This window comes from Macaca mulatta, chromosome 7 (assembly GCF_049350105.2).
Source record: "Macaca mulatta isolate MMU2019108-1 chromosome 7, T2T-MMU8v2.0, whole genome shotgun sequence".
NCBI classification, from domain to species: Eukaryota; Metazoa; Chordata; class Mammalia; order Primates; family Cercopithecidae; genus Macaca; species Macaca mulatta.
The window spans coordinates 163,927,373-163,943,046 of record NC_133412.1 but is presented as its reverse complement, the minus strand read 5'-3'; the positions used below and the strand labels follow the sequence as shown (position 1 = coordinate 163,943,046).

General features: G+C 40.7%; 1 protein-coding gene across 4 annotated transcripts in view; it reads left to right on the top strand.

Moving 5' to 3' along the window:
* TTC7B (tetratricopeptide repeat domain 7B) overlaps positions 1-15,674 on the top strand; it is a 276,351-nt gene that overhangs the window by 117,435 nt on the left and 143,242 nt on the right. For all 4 annotated transcript variants that reach the window (XM_015144366.3, XM_028851745.2, XM_028851741.2 and 1 more), the window contains 2 exons: positions 4,781-4,953; positions 14,739-14,802. In XM_015144366.3, the coding sequence (XP_014999852.2) occupies positions 4,781-4,953; positions 14,739-14,802 (237 nt within the window). The remainder of the gene's footprint in view (positions 1-4,780; positions 4,954-14,738; positions 14,803-15,674) is intronic.

The window sequence follows — 15,674 nt, the reverse complement described above, 5'->3', positions numbered from 1 at the left end:
TTATAATATATAAATAGCAGTTTACTCATTTAAAGTTTTTAGCATATTCACAGAATTATCCAGCTATCACTAATATTTAATTTCAGGACATCTTAATCACCCCCAAAAGAAACTCTATACTCATTAGTAGTCAATCCCCATTTTCCCCTCCCCCTAGTCCCTGGCAACCACTAATTTACTTTCTGTTTCTATGGATTTGCCTATTTGGGGCATTTCCTATAACTGGAATGATACAATTTGTGGTTTTGTTTTTTTGTTTTGAGATAGAGTCTCGCTCTGTTACCCAGGCTGGAGTGCAATGGCACAATCTTGGCTCATTGCATCCTGCCCCAGCCTCCGAGTAGCTAGGACTACAGGTGCACATCACCACACCCGACTAATTTGTACTCTTTTTGTGACTGACTTTCTTTACTTAGCATAATGCTTTCAAGGTTCCTCTGGGTCACAGCGTGATCAATATTTCTTTCCTTTTTATTGCCAAATAATATTCTGTTGAATGGATGTATCACATTTTATTTGTCCGTTCATCAGCTGATGGACATTGGGTTGTTTCTACTTTGGGGCAATTACAAGTAACGCTGCTATGAACATTCATGTACAAGTTTTCGTGTGGACATATGTGTTCTTTCTCTTGGCTGTATACTTAGAAGTGGAATTGCTGGGTCATATGGTAACTGTTTAACAATTTGAGGTGCTGCCAGACTGTTTTCCAAAGCAGCTGTACCATATTACATTCCCACCAGCAGTTATGAGGGTTCCAATTTCTCCACACCCTCACCAACAGTTGTTATTATCTTTTTAGGTGTAACCATCCTGGTGGGAATGCAGTGATATTCCATTGTGGTTTGATTGGCACTTCCCTGTTGGCTAATGATTTTGAGCATCCTTTCCTGTGTTGTTGGCAGCATTCTCTGCTGAAACCTGAGAATTGCACCTGTTAAGGCAGGTAGAATGTAGGCCCTCATGGCTGCCAGGGTGTTGAGGGGTTGGTGTATGCTTATGATTCATACCAAACCCAGACAGAATAAGACACATTGGATCCTGAGGGCTGCTAGTAGTTTGGCTAATTGTATTAACTATAAAACTTGGAAGAGAAATATACAACATAGTTAAATTAACTGTTTGGTTAGCAATTTGGCTCTCCTGTTGACTTGAATTCTTTCTTTGCCTTTTTAATCCTTTCACTTTCCTATCTAGGGACGTTCATTAGGTAGACCTCTACAACTTGCCCTATATAACCATAGCCAGTGAGTGCTTGAGTGGAGGACTGGTGCTTATGAAAAACTAAGCAAATGCCACATGTCACAGTTGATGTAGCAACCTCATGGAAGGTTGCAGTTTATCTTTTGTCACCCATACTTTTGTCCTTTCTTTATCATGAATCCTTTAAATGCTGTGGGAGAGTATTCAGTTGGGCAAGGCTAAGAGATTCATGTCATAGGAAATGACTTCATTGTGGTGTCTCCAGAGTTTTAAGATGTAGACATACAACTCATGGGGCCAGATGGCCAAGCTGGGCTTTCCTAGAATTATGGGGGTGAGACAGGATGGGCAACTTCACACACACACACACACACACACACACCCTGTCATCACCACCACCAAGAGCTCAGTTGCCTTCAAAATTTACTTATATATCTATGTGATTTATAAGTGCCTTAAGAAGTTCAAACAAAATATTTCCATTTTTAGGGTTCTTCAAGGCAAAAGAACTTACAAAAATGTTGTCTTTTCTCTCAAATTTACCTCCTCTCAGTATTTCATAAAACTTCCCAACTGATCAATATGAACAGGTTCTTCCAAGATTTGGAAGCATGATGAAAGTAACTGACTGAATTGGCAAGTGTTTTCACAATTGTTTTAAAAGCGCATTTAAAAAGTCAGTCTTTCAAAATTGCTTAAGTATAGAGCATTTGTTCATATTGTCGACTCTCACTGGTTTCTTGATTTGATTTACATTGGACATTAGAAAGTTTCTCCTGCTAATGACATTCATAAGCAGTGTTTCCATCAGCCTTAATAACTATGATATTTTTAGATTAGCTGATAATTGCAAATTTATAATATTCTTATGAGGTAGAAAAGTTGCTTTGTAAACTATCTGGTGTGAGATCATAGCAGAGAAGGATTTTAAAGTATGTTTTCAAGAGTTCCACTCTTAGATATATACTCCAAATATTAAAAACAGGTGTTCTGCAGTGAGCTATGTGTGATTGCACCACTGCACTCCAGCCTGGGTGACAGCCTGAGACCCTGTTTCAAAACAAACAACACAGGCGTTCAAACAAAAACTTGTACATGGATGCTCATAGCAGCACCATTTATGATAGCCAAAAGGTGGAAGCAATCCACATGTCTAGAACTGATGAATGGATAAGCAACATGTGGTATATCCATGCAATGGAATATCATTCAGCCATAAAAAAGAATGAAGTATTGATACATACACAACGATATGGATGAACCTTGAAAACTTTATGCTAAGTAACAGAAGCTGGTTGCAAAAAGACCCATATCACATACTTTAATTCGTATAAGATGACCAAAATAGGCAAATCCATGGAGCCAGAAAGCATATTGGTTGTTCCCAGAGTCTGAGAGGGAGGGGAAGTGGGGAGTGATTGCCTAAAGGATATAGGGTTTCCTTCTGGGGTGATGTTCTGGAATGTTCTGGAACTAGATAGTGCTAATGGTTGCACAACATTGTGAGTGTCCCGAATGCCATTGGATCGTGCACTTTAAAGAAATAAAATGGTGACTTTTATGTTATGTGAATTTCACCACAAGTTTTAAAACACATACACACACACACACACACACACACACACAAAGGGCATTTCATGACCAAATTTGTACATAAACATCCAGGTCTTATTTCAGGCCCACTTCCCACCTTTCTCTCCTTTGATTCTGAATTTATTTTATAGTTACCAACAATTTGATGCATTTAAACTACAGGCTAAATGTAGGTTGAGTGTAAAAAGTATGCTAGATATTGGTGATCTTGCTGGTAATCTCATATTTATTGTTTTTTTCTGAACTTCATTTGAGCTTTCAGTGGACATAACCAAATGGCCGTCTTAATAGGTAGAGCACTGATGAAGCGATGTCTTTAAAATATGCAATCACATCAAAACCCCATTAAAAAAAATCTCTCAGGAAGGTTAATACCCTGAGGGGAAATGAGACCTAGCATGAGCTATCTAGTAGTGAACAAGCAAACTGTTTAGGGCAGAAATTTTTACAACTTTAAAATCCCTCCATGGCAAATATATTCAGAAAATGAAATTCCTTGTTCATTTTTTTTTCTTTTAACATTTATTTCTCAGCTGTAGTGAGTGGAAGTTATTTTTGCCAGTTGAAGTTTCCAGCAAAAGTCATTAGCTTATATGACTGCAATGAGATCAAAATGAAACTATAATGGAAGGCTTAAGAAAACAGTTCAGGAGTTGTTTAGGTCCTGAAAATTGTGTTCTTATGAGATCTTTACAGATTGCTCAGTTGGGGATGATCAGAGTGCATTTAATTTCACATTTTTATAGACATTTAATGCCAGTGGGTCTTACTTGGGAATGATAAAGAAAGTTTGCCTTTACCCAGTGGTTATCAGAAACCACTCTGTTAGTGATTTGGTTGGATTTAACTTTCCTTGTGGTGTTTTAAGAGATTTCATATGGATGAAAGCTTAGCAAAGCCCTCTTCTGAAACATTTGCTTATTTTTTTAAAAAAGGCTCCTTCTCAGAAGATCAGCAGTCTTTGTCTGCATCTTCAAAGGATGCTGAAACCTGGTGGAAAACCATGCTGGGTTCTGGTGCCTCCTCTGGCTGACCATGGGTAGAGTGAACTACCCTGGGATGCAGTGCTTCTCTTTTCAGAGGAATTTTTAAAAATTACTTATCCTCTTCTTTGTTACTGGAAGATTATAAGCTAAGTGAACTGACATGCATCAGTCAACAAAACACTTCTTAGTACATACCATGCATTCTTTTCCCCCATACATTATATTATACATGGTACTGTTTTAGGCAGTGGAGTTACAGAAGTTTGGGAAAGCTTATTAATCTGCATCTAACTTGGAGAACAGGATCCAGATGTTTCTGGGTTTTCACTGTGCAGAATGGGATACCCATCCAGCTTTGAAGAAAGGTCTTTCTTGATCGGAACCATGTTCCCACTTTGCCTTCCCTATTGCACAAGGCAGGTGAGAATCTCCGGGCCAGGAGCCCAGGATGTGCTGAGAATAGACACTCAGGTGCTGAGTCCTTGGAGGTGGGACGTACAGGGCCTGCCATTGGTACATTTAAGAAAGAAGATGTCTACAGTAGACACTGGATTTTCAGTGAGGATAATTTTTTCAGGGATAGCATTATCTAAGCTGAGTACAAGCTTTTTGCCAGGTTTGAGGTTTAGCACACATCATTAGTGATGCTAATATCTGCAGCTCACCTGTTATTTATAAGAGCTCTTGGGAAAGGGCTTAGCCAAAAGTTTCAGTTGTTTCAGGTATAAAATATGTGTAGTATTCCAGAGTGTGACTGATGGGGCAGCATTTGAAGTACATGAACCTTTTTTTTTAAGTGTTCAAACATCTTAGTGAATCATGTTTTCTTTTCTTGTCATAAACTGGTACAATTACCATCGTAAAAGAAAAAATTTTAATTATGAGCCTTGCAGTAGTGCTTAGCACAATGTGATGATATAAATATTTATTGACTGACTGAATGAATGACTAATACAAAATAGATTCATGGCTGTGCTTTTCCTCGTTTATGTTCCCAGACAATAGCCAGGCAGCTGGCAGAGATCTTGTTGCGGGGTATGTGTGAGCAGAGCTACTGGAACCCTCTGGAGGATCCACCATGCCAGTCACCTCTGGACGATCCTCTCCGCAAAGGAGCAAACACAAAAACCTACACTCTCACTCGGAGAGCCCGTGTCTACTCAGGAGAGAAGTATGAAAGCTGATGTCCTCACTTGTAGGCTATGGGATGGGAGGGAAACTTGGGAAAATTCAAGGATGATGAGAAGTAGAAGAGTAGATTTTTTCCCTAAAAGAAAATCAAATGAACAAGTCTCGTTTTCCAGTTTAGTAGAGATTCCTCATTACTTTTTATATCTTCAGCAAGTATCTGTGCACTACCAGGGACATTTTAAGTAGGAGAAAGTTCTCATCTCAGTGCTTGGGTGCCATTTGCAGCCATCACTATTGGTTTTTGGAATTTTCATTCCATTTATTATAAGACCTCAGCATCAGACAGCAATCAGAAATAAAGCTATCTGCAAGCCATCTAACATCTAACATCAGTCTCACCCTTCTAACATTTCTTCAGCAATTCCTTGATCCTTTTGCTTAAAATCTTGTTCTAAATGGAACTAGATGTAAGAAGAAGAATCTAATATTTTCAAGTGATTGGAAGGTGATGTCTCTTTAGAACTTCTTTATCTTTTTTAAGTTTTATATTTGAGACTTGATCACCTTGGAGGAAAATGGGTCAGAGTGTCACTACAGTCTTAGCATGAGCCTTCCCCAGGCCAGAGGAAGCCAGACAGAGGAGGGAGAGACAAGGAGAAGGGCTGGGAGGCCGGAATGGTTGTTGACTCATTCTCAATGCCTCCCATTCGAGTCTTGAATTCCCATCTTTGCCTGCTCTTTTACATTTTTTAATTTTTTAAATTTTTTTTTTTTTTGAGATGGAGTCTCGCTGTGTTGCCCATGCTGGAGTGCAGTGGTGCAATCTGCAACCTCCACCTCCCAGGTTCAAGTGATTCTCCTGCCTCAGCCTCCCAAGTAGCTGAGATTACAGGCACACACCACCACACATGGCTATTTTTTTTTTTTTTTTTTTTTGAGACAGAGCCTCACTCTGTCACCAGGCTGGAGTACAGTGGTGTGATCTTGGCTCACTACAACTTCCACTTCCTGGGTTCAAGTGATTCCCCTGCCTCAGCCTCCCAAGTAGCTGGAACTACAGGTGCATGCCAACATGCCTGCCTAATTTTTTGTATTTTAGTAGAGATGGGATTTTACCATGTTGGCCAGTATGGTCTCGATCTCCTGACCTTGTGATCTGCCTGCCTTGGCCTCCCAAGGTGCTGGGATTACAGGTGTGAGCCACCATGCTGGGACAATTTTTGCATTTTTTTGGTAGAGACAGGGTTTCACTATGTTGGCCAGGCTGGTCTTGAACTCCTGACCTCAGGTGATCCGCCCACTTTGGCCTTCCAAAGTGTTGGGATTACAGGCATGAGCCACCACCCTGGCCTTTGCCTGTTCTTATAAGGACAAGACATGTTGGCTTTTCAGAATCTCTGTGTGAAGGAAAGGGGAACACACATGAATAAATATTGAAGACCTTTTCCATGTTTTCAAATTAGAAAAACAGCTGAGATGATGAGGTGGCAGCTTCTGAAGTCCCAGAGAAAGCACTAATAGAGATGGCATGACTAGACACTTTCTCCATCTGAAGATCAAGATTTCAAACATCTGAAAATAATTGTTGTACTTTCAGAGGAGTTGGCATTTCTTCAAGGTTGCCATCTCTTAATAATCCTGTTGACCCTTGCATTTCTGTCTCTCGTCACCTTCTTGTTCAAGTTTGTGTTTCTTACATGGATTCAGATGAGTTCGCGTATTCTTAACTTTTTCCCTAGGCTTATCTTAATTTAGTTTTCATCCCCCTTTTCTACAGCCTTGTTGAACCATGTGAGTTTGCTTAATTCACAATCTGTGTTTACTCTTTAGTCCTTATCTGGATTCATAAAATATCTGTTCTAGCAATTTTTGATGCTCTTATTTTTAAAATGCTGACCCCTCATTATTAACTATTTAGAAGTAGGTTTGGGGTTCATTTTTAAGTGATATTTATATCATAAAAATAGACTCTAGAGTTTTCCCCTGCTTTAGACGCTTCTTAATAACCAAGGTGCCAAGGGCATTAAGGACCTCCTTTCTCACCCTCTTCCCCCAGTCCAGTTTGACACATGGCTGGAACTCTGTGTCTCTTTGGGTGCCATCCAGTATGGCCTCACCCCTTGAAGGCAGAGAAGCTCACAGTGCTGGCCATTTCTCCATTTCCTGAACCCCTCAGATTTTGTCGCTTTTCTAATGTCACCTTTCCCATGTGTACAAAGAGAATTATAGAAGCAAAATGCAGCTCCAGGAAATGCAGTCATTAAAGGGAGCATTCCTATAGTAGCACTGGCTACTGAGTCACAAGTTTCAGTTCACACGTGTCAGCTTTTTAAAAAATTGTTTTTTGAGACATAATTCACATATTATACAATTCGTCCATTGAAAGTGTGCGATTCAGTGGCTTTTAATATACTTGCATAGTTGTGCATCCATCGCCATGACTGGAACATTTTTATTACCCCCAAAATAAACCCAGCACCTCTTAGCTGTCACCCTCCTGTCTCCCAAGCCCCTGAATTTCCATATGAATTTTAGAATTACCTTGTCCATTTCTGGAAAAAAAAAAAAAAGGCAGCTGGGATTTTAATAGGAATTGCATTGAATTTGTAGATCAATTTGAGGAATATTTCCATATTAAAAACATTAAGTCTTCTGATCCATGAACATGAGATATCTTTCCATCTATTTAGGTTGTCTTTAATTTTTTTAAACAATGATTTGTATTTTTCAGGATATAAAGCTTGTATTTCTTTGGTTACGCCTATTCCTAAATGTGTGTGTGCGCGCGCACGCGTGTGTGCGTGTGTGCACATGTGTGCATGCAAACGTGTGCTATTCTTTTTGATGCTCTTTTTTTTTTTTTTTTTTTTTTTTTTTTTTTTTTTTTTTTGAGACGGAGTCTCGCTCTGTCGCCCAGGCTGGAGTGCAGTGGCCGGATCTCAGCTCACTGCAAGCTCCGCCTCCCGGGTTCACGCCATTCTCCTGCCTCAGCCTCCCAAGTAGCTGGGACTACAGGCGCCCGCCACCTCGCCCGGCTAGTTTTTTGTAGTTTTAGTAGAGACGGGGTTTCACTGTGTTCACCAGGATGGTCTCGATCTCCTGACCTCGTGATCCACCCGTCTCGGCCTCCCAAAGTGCTGGGATTACAGGCTTGAGCCACCGCGCCCGGCCTGATGCTCTTATAAATACAGTTGTTTTCTTAATTTCATTTTTGGATTGTTCATTGCAAATATATGGAAATACAACAGATTTTGTAAATTGATCTTGTATACTGTAACCTTGCTGAATTTGTTTATTGGTCCTAATAGTTTTTTTGAATTCCTTACAATTTTCTACATCAAGATTGTGTCATCTATTAATACTAATATAGATGGTTTTATTTTTTCCTTTCTAACCTAGATGCATTTTATTTTATTTTTTTTCTTAATTGCCCTGGCTAGAACTTCCAGTACAATGTTGAATAGAAGTGGCAAGCATGGACGTCCTTGTCTCATTCCTGATCTCAGGCAGGGGAAATTATCTAGTCTTTTACAGAGTATGTTGTTTTCTATGGGCTTTTGTAGATGCCCTTTATCAGGTTAAGAAAAGGGCTTCCTATTTCTAGTTTGTTATTTTTATTATTAATGGGTGTTGAATTTTGTCAACTGCTTTTTCTGCATCAATTGAAATGATAATGTGGGTTTTGTCCTTTATTCTAATGCTGTGGTGTATCACATTAATTTATTTTCACACATTAAGCCAACCTGCATCCCTGTCCAAGTCATGGTGTATGCTCCTTTTTATTATTGCTGGGTTCTATTTGCTGATATTTTGTTAAAGATTTTTACATCTATATTTATAAAAGATACTATTCTGCAGTTTTCTTATGATGTTTTTGTCTGGTTTTGGTATTAAAGTAATATTGGCCTCATAAAATGAGTTGGAGACTATTCCCTCCTCTTCTTTTTGAAAGAGTTTGTGGAGAATTGGTATTAATCCTTTAAATATTTGGTAGACTTCACCAGTGAAGCCATCCGGACCTAGGCTTTCTTTGTAGGAAGTTTTTTTTTTTTTTTTTTTAAATACTAATTCAGTCTCTTTACTTATTATGGGTCTATTTGTATTTTCTATTTCTTCTTGAATCAGTTTGATTAGTTTGCGTCTGCTTCGTCTCAACTACCTAATTTGCCTCCGTACAGTTGTTCATAGCATTCCTTTATAATTTTTTTTGTATTTCTACAGGGTTGGTTGTCATGTTCTCTGATTTCTCATTTTAGTAATTTAAGTCGTTTTTCTCTTTTTTAGAGTCAGTCTAACTGAAAGTTTGTCAGTTTTGAGGAACCAACTTTGGGTTTTGACTTTTTTCTATTGTGATTCTGTTCTCTGTTTCATCGATTTCCACATGAATTCTATGCTTTCATTTATTACCATCAGTTTTTAGCTTTGTAATTTTGTGGGTTCAGAGCTCTACTTCTTAGAATATGGGTAAAGAGGAACAGCTGTGGGAGTTATTCTTGTTTGGAGGTTCCCTTCTTACCAAGGCAGGACTCTGACCCATCCACATTGGCAGAAAGTACATTCTCACCATTCAGTTATGCCGGTTTGGAGGTGTGAAGGGGAATCTGTAGATAATGCAGAAACCTCGTTTTGGCTAACAGTCTCCTTCCCCACAGTCTCTTATGATAAGTATAGTAAGTGTCAAGCAAAATTTAGATGGCAGAGATCCTTCTAGCTCCAGAAAACCACAAAGACCATTCAGAAGAGTTGGTTGTAATGGAACATAACTGAAAGACAAGCCCTGCCAGGAAGCTCCACCCCTGGTCACGGAGACCTGAGCATGAAATGCATACAGGATGCTCACTCTGCCCATCTTGAATTTGAAAGGAAATACAATGTAGAAAATCCTGGATGGAATGAAAAGAGGGATCACCTGTCATAGGCTTCCTTGCTTTTTTCTTCTGGGTGTTTCTGTGAAGAATTGTATCAGCTTTTGTTTACTTATTTTTTAGAGTAAGCTTTTTTGGATACACACCATACATAGAGAAAAATAAATCAAAAGTATGAAACTTGATGAACTTCCACCAAGTTAGCATATCCATGTAAGTAGCATCTGGTCAGGAATGGACACTACTGGAGCCCTACACGCCCTCCCATGGCCTCTCCCAGTCACCACCCCCATCCAGGGCAGCCCTCTCCTGACTTCTGTCGCAATCATTAGTCTGGCCCCTTTTTGAAATTTATATACGTGGAATCATACAATATGCACTCTCTAATGTTTAACTTCTTTTGTCTAACTTTATATTTGAACTATTCACCCATACTTTTTCATGTAGGAGTGTTTTTCATTGCTGCGAGGTGTTTCATTTTATGACTGTCCTCCAGGATATTGATCCATTCTGCTTGTGTTTGTGAGTTGTTTCCCATGAGGGGCTAATAGGAACAGGGCTTCTGTGAAGAGTCTTGTACATGTTTCTTTTTTCCCCCTGCATCTACATGTTTCTTAATGTGTGAGAGTGTGTGTGTGTGTGTATGTGTGTGTGTGTGTATGTGTATGTGTGTGTGTGTGTGTGTATGTGTGTGTGTATATATGTGTGTGTGTGTATATGTGTGTATGTGTGTGTATATATGTGTGTATGTGTGTATATGTGTGTGTGTATGTGTGTGTGTATATGTGTGTGTGTGTGTGTGTGTGTGTATGTGTGTGTGTGTGTTTCAGTCAGTCAGGTATACTTTTTTTTTCATTGTATTTCCTCTTGTAAGAAGCATTGAGGTAGTTTCAATAATTAAATGCACATTAGACTAGATAGTTAACACAAAGTAAAGCAGAAGATTAAAAACAGCTATTGTGGATACTGGTTAATATTGGATAATATTGCCAAGAAATAGATGATGAAAAGATTCATTGAGTGCTAGTGAGTACCAGGCATTGTCTAAACTCCTTTGTAGGTCTAGGAGGAAAAGGTGATTATCATGGAATACTGAATGTAGATCTGAACCTCTTGGTTGCCAGGAGTTTTTGGTAAGGATGGGGAGGCTGTTTAAAATGGAAAATGCGGAGGGGGGCCTCGGCTGGGGAGGGCTGGACAGCCTGAGCCAGGCACTGGCCAGGCCCTTCCCTGGACACAATACATCCTCAAGAGCTTGCAAAAATAAATAAATAAAATAAAATAAAATGGAAAGCAAAGGGATGTTGAAGGGTCAGGATAACTTCTTGATGGCCGAACCGAAGCTGTGTAAACGGCCAGCGGCACTGCTGGCTGCTGTCGTCTCCCTGCCTCTGGTGCACACAGCTCACCTTGGAGTCGTGGAGAGGCCCATCCTCTCAGCAGGAACACGGAAGCACTTGTGCAAGGTGATGTTCTAGGTGGGATTCACCTGACCCACTCAGCAGAGTGTAGCCCAGTGGACCTGCACTGGTCTACATGAGGGACCCTTCTTTCTTTGTCATGCAGAGATTTTTGACCTATATGGATTGACACGAAAGAGAAGCGTGGTGAGGCCTCAATAGTCCTTGCATCAGACTAGCCAATCCCTAATAATCAAGATGCGCTCTTAATTTTCAATTTAAGTCCTATTCCTTTCTTGGTAGCCATTTATCCACATAAACCTGGGATCGACAGTAGATTCTGCCTTGGCATGCTTGCAGACAGTGTGACTTGGGTTCGGGGTGGGACTTCATCTTGGCCTCCATGCCTCGGCTCTTATCTGGCTGGCTGTGGTTCAGAGGCTGTGTTTCTCCTGGAATTTCCTGGTAGTATCTCAGCCAGACATACTAACATTATAAAGGAACCATTACTAGACCTTAGAGTTGATGTTGTCATTATTTACAAATCAACTTTCTCATGGGTTGGCAGTGTTCAAGGCCCTCCCTGCACCTAAATGTAGAGTTTTAGGGGGTGCCAGTGACCTTTAGACATTAACTTGTCATTAGTTATATAATGGCTAACGATGACAGAGAGATGAAATGCAGTTGGGTAAAGTTGGATTAATGTCTTTCGCATGATTGTTTCTACAATTACAGTAAAGTTTCTACGTATGGGAGGAAATTTTTAAGAAAAAGCTATTATGTAGGAGCCCTGGCAAGATGATGATTACTACTTATACCTGAGAATTCTCGCCCTTATTCCCTATGTCTTCTGTAGAATCAGAAAATCAGTTGGTAAATTCATCCAAAGTAAGAAAATGGGCAGTTTGCCTAAAGGTCACCCAGTGAGTTGGTGACATGGCTAGGGCGAGAACGCACCCTCCCATTCTCAGCGCAGCAGCCTCCTTTGCCAGGCCGCCAGTTCTTGGGAGCTTGTCCTCATGCCTGCTGAGCCCTGTTTTCTCCTTGTCCCCTTTTGTCCCCCACCTTCCCCTTCACGCAACTTCCTCTGGATCTAGGGCCCCAGTTTTCCCACTCTTCAAGGCTGAGGCCTGGGTACCCCAGTATCTCCCCCTGAGGCTCGTGAGCCCCAAAGAGGAGAAGGCCACAAAAGGAAGGCCCCAACAGTTGTGACCATTCACCCTGAGCTCCATCCACGCTTCCCTGGGCAAACGAGGGAAGGAATTGGCCGGAAATGGGTCTAGAGAGTTCATAATGATTGAGAGGGAGCCTTCCAGTGTGTAGTTGTTTAGGTCTGTCTCTTAAAACTACCTTTTCGGCCGGGCGCGGTGGCTCAAGCCTGTAATCCCAGCACTTTGGGAGGCCGAGGCGGGCGGATCACGAGGTCAGGAGATCGAGACCATCCTGGCTAACACGGTGAAACCCCGTCTCTACTAAAAATACAAAAAACTAGCCGGGCGAGGTGGCGGGCGCCTGTAGTCCCAGCTACTCGGGAGGCTGAGGCAGGAGAATGGCGTAAACCCGGGAGGCGGAGCTTGCAGTGAGCTGAGATCCGGCCACTGCACTCCAGCCTGGGTGACAGAGCAAGACTCCGTCTCAAAAAAAAAAAAAAACTACCTTTTCGCCCCCCACTTCTTCTGCTGGCCTTGGGAGGCTTGCAGTGCTCCTGAGTACCCACCTTGCCTGCCACAAATAGGGAAGTTAGAGGAAGTGGAGCTGGATTCGGTTCATGTGCCACTTGTTAGCAACTATGGTAAAAATAACACAAACTAGCATTTAAGCAGGCTGGATGGCTCAACCAGAATCTGGAGATTAGCCATGGACTGAATTGACTGCTGTGAAGTCACAATTAGCATAGGCTCTCTCTCTTTTCAATTGGTCTGGACAATGCAGAACTGGCTAGCCATGAACAAAAAAAATGATTCACGTTACTGCTTGATTTGCAAGATCCCAGTTGCATGTAAGCACAAGCCAGGATATCAGGAAATGATGACTGGGCATGGGTGTGTGCATACACACACACACACACACACACACACACACACACAATGGTTCACATTACTGTTTTATTTGCAAGGTCCCAATTGCATGTAAGCACAAGCCAGGATATCAGGAAATGATTGTTGGGCACCAGTGTGCATGTATAAGCGCACATGCACGTGTGCGCGCACACACACACACACACACAACATACTGAGGTGATTGTTTGGGAGACACTTAATTCAGAGCCTTTAGGCTCTATTTCAGAATCTAAGGGGAAAGAACTGTCCCGTCTGAAAAACCCAGATCATCTCAGGCTGACTTCTGAAGCAAGTCACTGCATATCCCCGAATCTTGCTCCTCATTCTCAGGCCAGCCTTTTCATAAAATTTTAGCCTCAGAAGAGCGATAGAAACCATCCTGCAGGTGGCTTCCTTACCTCTGGCGGTGTCAGCATTGTAATGAGAATGCCAGGCACTGTGTTTCTTCTGTCTTGCTCTTTGTCATCCTAAGATGCAGTACAAAAATTGCCAGCACTTCGAAGAAAACAAATGTTTATAATTAGGTGAAAAATCCTTTTTTTTTTTCCTTTTATGGGGGGGGGGAATCCCTTCAATTAAATGATTGTAATATTATCCCTGAGAAGACATAAACTTAGTCATTTTTAGTCATCTTCCAAATATCTAGGAGTTTTTTTAAACCAAGTTCATTTTTATTTATTATATACTCTTCTTCCATTTCATGAAAAAATATTGAGTTTGACCCAATTGGTGATAACATTCAGAATTCTGCCCAAAGGATTCTAGAGCTTTAGAACAGGAGAAAAAGTGCTGCAAATGCTCACAACACAGAAAATAGGCTATAGAGAATACAGATCGGGGTTCTGCTGGGTTTTTATTATTCTCTAATCCTGAGCAACGTTGAGCTTAAAAAGCTCTTTCTTTTAATCCAAGATTTAAGAGTTCGGCCAAATTCCGTAAAACAGATTAATAAGAGCTCTTGCATGCTACCCTATAATAAAACTTATGTGTCTAAGTAAGATAGCTCACTAAATTCTTACAGTATTAGAGAAATTATTCAAACTCTAAAATTGCTTCTAATCTCTTATTTCATCTAAATAACAGTATGAGATATGCCAGTTAGCAGGTAAGAGGTAAGAAGAGTACTGTTAAGTGAAATGCCTGCAGTTTATACCTCTGTAACGGGTTTAGGAGAAAGCTTGTATTATTTAGATAATGTCAATTTATTGAAATCTAAAATTCTGCCTCTGTAATATGTACATATGTTATTTGGGCTTTTAACTTGGTTTTTACAGCTTTACTTTACCCTTCTACCTACCACTAAAATGCATAGCTAAAATGTATGAATTCCATAGATTACCATAGAAATAGGCAAATTAATTCAAGTGTCCAAATTATACAGTATTTTTCATGGGCATTATATAAAATCCTGGAAGCTTTTAGTGTTCAGTTCTGCTTGTATTTGTGTGTTTTGTGTTATTTTGAAACTGCCATATATCAAAGTCAGTTTTCTTTCTGCAGCATTTTTTGTCCTCAAGAAAATACGGAAGAAGCCCTGCTGTTACTGCTGATTAGCGAATCAATGGTACGTGGAATGTGTTTTTACATCGTTCTTTCCCCGGCCTTGTAGTCTCTTCTTTGACACAGCCATTCTGCCAGTATGACGACTCTTTTTCTTGGAGAAAATACTTTCTAGAGGGTATACGTGGATGGGAAAAAACAGTAGAGGTTTAAAATGAGGGTCTTAATTCCTGGACCAGCGAGCAATGTCCCTTGGTTAGCCTGGAGCTTGGAGCTTCTCTATCTTCTATCTTGAAGCAGGTATCTTAGTTCATTCATTTATCCACCCAGTATTGGCTGAACATTAATGCAATTGTATCTAGGTAAACCACAGCTAAAATGACCACCGGAGGAATCTTAAAAGGAGAAAGAGGCCCCCAAAGGGTGACCTTTATAAGCCTCTCAATTTGCCCTGGAGTGGGGGAGAATTTGGGGATAAGTCATTTGTTGGTTCTATGAACCTCTGGTTTTCACAGCAGGAACTTGATGAAACTCTCATCCTCCTGCCCTGGTTGTCTCTCCCAGCTCCCAGCTGTCACCAGACACTGTAAAGTCCCAGGCCGTGAGAACTCACTTCTCTTCCCTGTCACTGCTATTGTGAGGGAGGTTTTGCCAGACCCTCTGATTGCTTTGAAACATTTTCTTAGTATTTGGCCAGGATATCGAATTTTAGGTCTATTTCACCACTCATCATTTATTGGGTTTCTGTCCTGTGTATCTATCACTAGGCATTGTGGCCCTAGCTTGAAACCTTCAGGATCATGTGTGTTATAATGGCGAATTCCTCAGCAGAATAGTGATGTGTACTGAGGACCTGAGCAGAATGGGCGGGCTCCTGGAATCAAAAGATCTTGAGGGCTCACATCCCCTTCCCTCATTTTACACATGAGGAACCCG